The following is a 7,998-nucleotide window of genomic DNA, read 5'->3' as shown; positions in this document are numbered from 1 at the left end:
CCTGAAGAACCAGGCTGAAGACAGACTCATGTTCTAAAACTTCAAACCCACATCCAGGAAAATGCCAAGTCGAATTCCTTGCCCATCCCCAGGCCCTTCTGCCCTCTCCTGCATTGTGAGTACTGCAAGCCTGGAGCAGGAAGGAGATTCCAATACCCTCAAATATTTTTATGCCAGAGCATCTTGAAGGCAAGAGGCAGCATCTGTTTTGGCTCCAGACTCTCCGGCTTCTAGCACAGAGTGGGCCCACCATGCACATTTGTGTTGAGTGCAGGAATGAATGAGTATGTGAGTGAATGAAGAAACTCCAGGGCTCCAGACTTTGTCTCCTGACTCGCAGGCTCCCATCTGGGCCTCCCAACCTTCTCAGATCCCCCCATTCTTCTCTTTTCACAGCAGTGCACAACACCAGTGGTACCAAAAAGGCAAACTGGACTTTATTATAAAGTTGGCTACAAAGTCACCGCAGCACCACGAAGTGGCCACCTGGGCAGGCCCAGGCAGTCTGGCAGCCGGGTGAGTCCCGCACCAGGTACACGCACTCGTGCAAGCACACGTGTGACAGCGGCAGGTCTGCCTTCCTCCATCGGAAAGGAACGTAGCGTCTCTTCGCGCCCCCCACCCCAGGCGCGGGGCGCAAAAGTCACAAGAAGGGCCGCCAGGGCGGCAGAGTCCATCGGAATTGAAATCCCGTTACTGGTGTGTAGAGAATTCTACGTGGGTGTCAAGAGCCCCTTAGGGCACAGGCTGGCCCAGGTGGGCTCTGCCTTTCCCCCACCAAGGCCCAGGGGTGGCTTGGCCCCCAGGAGTGGAGAACTGGCCCAGGCCCATGGGGGTAGTGCGGGGGGTGGGGAAGTGAGACTCCCCCATTCTCCGCTTGAAATCCCATTCAAGGAAACTCACTACGAGTGAATACAGATTGAAATGGAAACTGGGATTGCTTGAAGTCTCTAAATTTTAAAAAGAAGCTCCCCTCCCTTGCCCTCCCACCTCCCCCCCGCCAAATCCTGCAGGGCTTGGGGAATCAGATATATCCCCCTTTGGCCCCCAGAATCCCCCCAACAGTCCCGGGGGGGTGGAGAGCGGCTCCACGTCTTGATGACAATATGCCATACTTGACGACGTTAAGTCACAGACTTATTCAAAACGTTGGTTCCCCTCCACTTCCATCTGCAGAGAGAGAGAGAAAGAGAGAGAGAGAGAGAGAGAGAGAGAGAGAGAGAGAAGACAGTCAGTAAGGAAAGATAGGTTGAGGACATGGCACACTGTTGGCACATAGTATGGGCTTCAAATCTGTTGGTCCAATGACTGAGTGATCAGCAAGATTAGGGAGCAATTTAGGTAGATGGAGTGAAATTATGACTATAGTTTTGGATAAGATAAAGCCATGAGCAAGAAGCCTCCAATGGGCCAGGGGCTGAGTTTCACTTTCTTTCTTTCCCAAACTCCTAAAAAACTCTTGCTCTGTTTTTTCTTTAGGGTGCAAGAATACTGAGATAGAACTCTAATGCCTCTTCCAACAATTTGTTGTGTGACTTTAGGCAAGTTTCTTTAACTCTGGGACTTTGATTTTCTTCATTTATGAAATGGGTGGTGATGGCTGATCTAGGTCCCTCATAGGGTTAAGAAGCACAAACCATCATCCAAGGATTCTCTTGTACTTTATGCCACATCCCTGAGCCTGCCTTCTAGGCCTGCTTGTCCAGAACATCTATGCTAAGTTGTTGTTGTTGTTGTTGTTTTTCTTTTTTACTAGTTCTTATCCTCACTGCTACCCTGGGCAGCAGGTGTTGTTAACTCATTAATAAAATTAAGGTACAGAAAGGGGAATTTACTCATCTAATCCCACAGCATCTTGTTGTCAGGACAGGGACTTAAGTTCCTGAACATTTTGGCTGGACTCACCTTCATGGAAGCTGTCTTGAACTTGGCTCTGGAGTTGATGCAACTCATCAGTAAACCCATCATAGGGGAATGCTGAGACACCTGTCTCAAAGGCGGTTTCATATGTGGCCAGGTCCTCCAGGAAGCTGTGGTCTTCTGGGGACAGGTTGTTGCAAGGCGATGAGGCCCCTCCTGGGACCGCTGCCTCAGGATCCCCTGAACTCCATTCCCCATTGGGGTCTGGAGTAGAGAGATCCATGAAGATGTCTTCCACGGGCGTCTCTTCCAGGAATATGTTATCAGGATCAGCCAGGAAATCCAGCTCCTGGCATTTCCAGGGTTTCAGGTCCAGGCTGAGCACAGGGGGACCAGCCCCTGGCAGGGACAGGTTGGAGTCCAGGGGCTCCAGACCTCCAAGTGGCTCCAGCCCGCCCATACCAGCCTCAGCTGAGAAGGGCCTGTCCATGCCCTGTGCCAACTGGCTGATCTGCTGGATGAGGCGGTCTATTTCATTCTGTTCCTTCTCAGAGTAGTGGAAGAAACTCTGCTTGACTGGAGAGGCCTCAGGTGTAAGCAGGCCTTCGGGCACCAGAGGGACATCCACAGAGAGGGGGCCCCGCAGCTGGGCTAGGGCCAGGAGCGTGCAGTCCCCATTACCAGGGCTGCTAGGACTTGGGGGCAACTTCTCATAGAGAAAACTGCATCCCTCCTGGGTGAAGTAAGTCTTGGTGGGATTGGGACTCAGTTGCTCTGGGAAAGTTTGGCTGGGGCTGTTGAGGTGTGCTTGGAATGCTGTGCTGGGAGGAGTCAGTTGCTCATGGGCAGGGCTGCCCAGAGCCTCTGGGAAGGTGGCAGTGCTTGGAAGCAGCTGGTCTGGGAAGGTAGAAGTGCAGGGAGTCAATTGATCTTCATAGCTTCTGGCTGAGGTTTCGGTCAGCTGGCCTTGAAGTGGGCTAGTCAGTGGATCTGGGAAGGTTGCACTGCTGGGCGTCAGTTGATCAGAAAAGGTTGCGGTGCTTGGAGTCAGCTGTTCTTGGAGAGAGCTGGATGGAGTAGACAAGTGGGTCTGGAAGGGCTCATGGAGGCTAAAGAGGAAGGCACAGCCTCCTGGCTGGTGGGGTGTGTAGGGTGGGGTGCACACAAGATCCTTGCTCAGCTCTGCTTGAAGAGAAGGCTCAGAGCCAGATGGGAATGCCAGGTAACTAAATCCAAGCTCTTTTTGAGACTGGGGTAGCTCTTCTGATGTTGAGGCAGCACCCAGCTCTGGAGCACTAGGGAAATTGGTGCTTCTGGTAGCCCCCAGGGCTGGGGTGAAGAGTGGGTTGGGGCTGGAGCAATGCTCTTGGGAGAGGATGTTCTCAGGGAATGAGGGCAGCATGGTTGGGGTGCCCAGGACATAGGCTGCCTGGGTGTTCTCAGAGTTCAGCTGCTGGCGGAGGCTCCAGGCTTCCGTGTCACTGGAGAGAAGAGAAGAGGCAGATGGTCAGGGTCTGAGGTCTTTCCCAGAGAAGTTCCCCAATTTTTATCTCTTCTATGTCCACCTCAGCTGCCCTCCAAGCCTGTATTGCATCTCACCTGATTGGATAGTTATTAGCAGTAATGGGGCCCTCTGGACCTTCTGAGTATAACAGGCAATAAATCCATGCCCAGCCTCCAGGCTTGGCCTGCAGTCTCACGACCATCTCTGCCTGAATATCTCCACTCTCAGCCACTGAAGGGAAAGAAGAGATACAGAGTTAGGATGTCCATCAGGTAACCACTTAAACTCCCTCCTTGCTGACCTGTCCACTGAATAGGGGTATCGATGACATCTCTATTTCTGACTACCCTAACCTGCACCACTCAGCTCACCACTTAGAGTCCCCCAGTTCTGATTCTATTCTCACTCTGACTCCTCACCCTAATATTAACCCTATAGTATCCAAAATTGTTGGCCTCTGGTATCTCCCCAGCATAAGTCTTGACCACAGCCCTTCTTGGTTGGGTCTCCCATGACCTTTCCCAGCTCCCTGTCTTGTCCCCAGCCTCTCTGGACACTCACACAGGCGGTAGTGTTGAGCAGAAGCGTGGGCCAGGTCCTCAGGGTGCAGAAGTCCATACCATGATTTACAGAGCAGTTCACTGCGCTCAAAGCCCAGGTAGATTAGGACACTGGGAAGGTGGAAAGGGTGAGGTCAGCTTTCTGTTTTTCTTGCTTTATACCCAGGAATCTCACTCCCTCCCAGGTCCTCTGCCCCCTTAAACCCCATTATCCCTGCCCCTGACTCCAGAATCTAGGGTCCCCTTATCTCTGGCTTGCCTCTCTCCTGGAGTCTGAATGCTCTGGGCTTACCTCTCAGAGATGTCCAGTAGGGCCAGGTCCTTAGCATGACGGCTCTGGAACATGGCCAGGAAGAGTGAGGCCGGGCCAGGGCCAGGGCCAGGACGAGGTCTTGGCTCCAATGGGGCACAGAAAGCTGTGAAAACAGGGTTTCCTGCCCAGTAGGCCCCAGGTGGATGAGCATGGAATCGGCCTCGAATAAGCACCAGTTTGTTGCCTGCACTCTGGCGCCTGAGGGACTTGGAGGTGTTGAAGCGACAGCGGAAGAGGCGATCTAAGTAAATGAAGAGAAAAACTGATAAGAGAGTGGATAGTTGAGAGAGAGCAGGTGGGGAGGAGCAGAGAAGCAGGAAGGAGATTTGATTGAGGGAGGGAGAGGGAGTTCTTACCAGTGTCCAGGGCAGAGGGCAGGGTGAGTTGCTGGCGCACAGTTAGGTGGTCAGCTGGGTCAATGATGTCGTAGATACTGTCACCCTGGGCAACCAGGTCCACCTGGAGAAAGATGAAGAGATGAGACGACATTTAGTGAAGGCAGCAATCCCTGGTACATAGCATCTGTCAGGGCTCCACCCCCCTCCTCAGTAATTTTCAGATTCTCAAAAGTGGAAAGCTCATTGTATCCCCTATGTGCCCCAGCCCAAACTGAGAGGAACCTCACCACTCACCATGGAATGGCCCAGATGTTCGCTCACACTCTCAGACAGATATAGCAGCTTGCCCTCAGCTGTGAACACAAGTAGAAATCCAGGTAGTGCTGCCACTATGTCTTCAAGCTCTTGAGATGAGAGAAGCCCTGTGGGGCCCGCCAGAGGAGTGCCTGCAGAGTAAGAAGACATGGTGTGTCAGGAGTAAAACTGGGAGGCAAAGCATAAATGGACTGAGTTTCAGAAAATCCAGAAGAATTTCTCATGAACCTACCTCTGCACACACCTGTTGACCCACTGCCCACAGCTCTTGCCCAGGGAACCTGTTGCTGGATCACCCTAGCCAGAGAGCCCTTTGAATTCTAAGTCAGGGCCCCGAATTTCAGACCCACGGACAGCGCTTAAAAGCCGGCGGGGCGCTCAGCACCGCGGGCAGCGCCTAGCAATCAGGTGGTGCTGTCAGCACCGTGGACAGCGCTCCAAAGTCTGCAGAGGAGCCTCCTCTCAGTATAGAGAATAGTGGATGCATTTGCCCGGTTTTTGGGGACTCCATCCTTGCAACTTCCCGGGCTTCCCTCCCCGGTCTTCTGGAGAGCCTCTGCGCTTGTGGGAACTAGGGCCATTCTGTCCTGGCTCTCCTCCTCCCATAAGTCTGGGACCGGGGACACTATCCAGGCTCTTACCCTCATCCAGAACTAAGGTGAGATCTGAATAGAGTCCATGAGGAAAAGTAGGAAGTCCTGAGAGTTCCCCAAGTCTCCCTTCTCTGCCCGGCTTGTCGCCACACTGCCCTAGACATGCAGCAGTCCCCGTGGGTTCCCTCAGCTCCACTGCCTCTGGTTTCCAGCGGCCCCAGTTTGCTCACCTCCAGCGAAGAAGACGCCCTTGCGAGTGTAGATGCAAGCAAGACTCATAATGTGCAGGTAGGACAGCCGGACCTTGTCTGCTTCGGCCAGAGGCAGCAGCTCCTTGAGGTTCCGGATCTCAGCGTTGATCTGGTCGCGGCGCGCCTTGGAGGCGCCCTTGGTGGAGCGGTACATGACTAGCGGCTGCAGAGCTCCAGCCCCGGTGCTCCGAACACCTGCGTTCCCGTCCCGACGCACCGGTGGCTTCCTTCTTGCTTCCCCGTCTCTCGCTCAGGCTCTCTCTCTCTCCTCTCTCCTCTCCTGGGCTCCGCTCGGCTGCGCTGCCCCCGTCGCCTGCCTCGTTCCGCCTTATATAGCTCCTGCTAGGCGTGGGGGGCTCGCTTTAGAGAAAGGGGGGGCGGGAAAGCAGGAGGCTGGGCTAAGCAAGCTGCAGCGGGAGCCACTGGCTGGGGAGGGGGGAGCGCTCCTCCTCCCTCCCTAGCTCCCGACGTCATCCCATGACGTAGAATGAGAGCGGGAGGGGGGACGGGAGGAGGGGGAGAACAGAGGCTGCGGAGGGGGCCGCGCCTGGCGGCAGCTGAGCCAAAAAACAGGCGCTGCGTTAGGGAAGCCTGAAAGGGGGGTGCAGGGACCCAGGGGTCCAAATGCGCTCAGCTGGGGGAAGGGACAGGGCAAGGGTTAAGGTGGTCTGAAGCCCCTGGGAGGAGAGTCTGTAGAGAGGAGGGAGGGTCTGTTTCCAACATCGATTTTTCTAAAGAGATAAGGAAATGGGGGAGGAGCTGGGTAGTCTACAAATCCCTCCTTGCTATTTGCCAGATAAAGGTCACGTTCATTAGTGGGGGAAGGACCTTCCTTGGCCTCCACAGGAGAGGTCGCAGCTGGGGTTTCTCTCTAGGGATTACTCAATCTGGGATTCCCATAGTCACTTTCAAAGAACAAATCTCCTCCCCCCACCCTTTGGAAACCCGGTTCTTGGCATTTAGCAGGGGGCATTACATGGAAGTCTAAGTCTCTAGAGTGAGGTGAAAAGGGGGTCCTGAAGGAGAGGGACCAGCTGAAGTTGGCCTTGGTTCTATTTTCCCACAGCCAGAAATAGGAACACCAACACCAACGCTGTAGTCTGCAATGATTTTCAGTTCCCTGTCAATTAATTAACTGCAGCCACTAACAGGGGAAACTGAGGCAGGGTCCCAGGGCACCATGAGGATCTGGGTCTGCACCTAAGTATCCCTTCCCCCATCCGTTGCCAGCCCCCAAAGCGAGCAGTTCCCTCCGCCCAACTGCAAGCCTCGGTCTCCCGGCGGGCCGGGGGCGGGGGCGGGGCCGGGGGAATCCCAGCTCCATATTAGGACAGGAATCCTCCGGCGGCTGCCGCGGCGGCGGCGGGCGGGGCCTGCCTGCCTCCGCAACGCTCCGGAGGGCTCCCCCCCGTCTCTGGCAGGGAAGATGGGGAGGCAGCAAAGAAATGAGGGGGCCGGCTGGACCCTTCGAGATCCCCGCACCTGCCAGGGACGCCGTAACTCCGTCAGGCTGTCCTCCATATCCCCCTCCAACCCCCTCCCCATCTTCAGTGCTAGGATTTCTTGTTCTGTCTCTCAACCTTCATTTCTCCACATTCTCCTCCCTCGGTCCAACTAGTTTCTGAATCTCACTGTCTGCTTGTGATCTATCTCAGCTTTGTGCGCCCCCTCCCCGCCACCCCCTCCCCAAAAATGACCCCCTTCTGCTCTCTTGAGACTTTCTTCCTTTCTTCATCAGTTTTGTCTCCACATCATATCACCTCTGCCCCTTCCCCTTCTTTTTTCTCTTTTCAGTACAGATGATTACTATCTACAGGGGCTGAGGGGTGCCTTTCTTTGCCCTAGAATCCCATAAAAGGAGAAGGAAGTGGTCTAGGGGACATTTTTATGTGAAATCTTATTTGGTAGAGTAAGGATCTATGTGAAATCACTAAGAGGCTGAAAATGAGACCACTTAAAAATTGGAGGAGAGGGATTGACCTTATCATACAAAGTCACATAGGAATGGTGAGGATAAATTGACCCCAAGAAGCAAAATTTGGGGTCAAGGAACTACTAATCCCCATGGGAAAATGTGATGCAAGAGAGGCAGAATGGGAGCAGAAGACAGATGAAGAGAAGGGTGTCTCAGAAGAGGATGTCTGGGCATCCATGCTGACCTCTTGAGCCATTTTGGCAGAGGTTGGGGCCATCTCCATCAACCATCCTGTGTTCAGTGGCACAACTGAGATGAGGGAAAAGGTGTGTATGTCTGTCTGCCACTA

General features: G+C 54.1%; 1 protein-coding gene across 1 annotated transcript; it reads right to left on the bottom strand.

The window, feature by feature from the left end:
- Positions 1–415: 415 nt before the first annotated feature.
- Positions 416–6,075, bottom strand: NPAS4 (neuronal PAS domain protein 4). The gene is made up of 8 exons (XM_072790005.1): positions 5,714–6,075; positions 4,870–5,021; positions 4,594–4,696; positions 4,217–4,478; positions 3,926–4,035; positions 3,460–3,595; positions 1,906–3,341; positions 416–1,170 (listed from the first exon to the last, which is right to left on the bottom strand). Exons 1-8 carry the CDS (start codon positions 5,886–5,888, stop codon positions 1,142–1,144), a joined length of 2,403 nt encoding a protein of 800 aa, XP_072646106.1. The 5' UTR covers positions 5,889–6,075; the 3' UTR covers positions 416–1,141.
- Positions 6,076–7,998: the final 1,923 nt, after the last annotated feature.

The sequence above is a fragment of the Canis lupus genome, chromosome 21, assembly GCF_048164855.1.
Source record: "Canis lupus baileyi chromosome 21, mCanLup2.hap1, whole genome shotgun sequence".
NCBI classification, from domain to species: Eukaryota; Metazoa; Chordata; class Mammalia; order Carnivora; family Canidae; genus Canis; species Canis lupus.
Note: the sequence above shows the minus strand (reverse complement) of the source record. Positions and strands in the feature narration are given on the sequence as shown.

Excerpts from the sequence above, each read along its gene's own strand:
- NPAS4 (XM_072790005.1), bottom strand. The coding sequence starts at position 5,888 with ATGTACCGCTCCACCAAGGGCGCCTCCAAGGCGCGCCGCGACCAGATC. Across the intron at positions 4,036-4,216 it reads CTACTGGACATCTCTGAGAG|TGTCCTAATCTACCTGGGCT; the intron begins GTAAGCCCAGAG and ends CCACCTTCCCAG. Across the intron at positions 3,596-3,925 it reads TGCTCAACACTACCGCCTGT|TGGCTGAGAGTGGAGATATT; the intron begins GTGAGTGTCCAG and ends CTTTCCCTTCAG.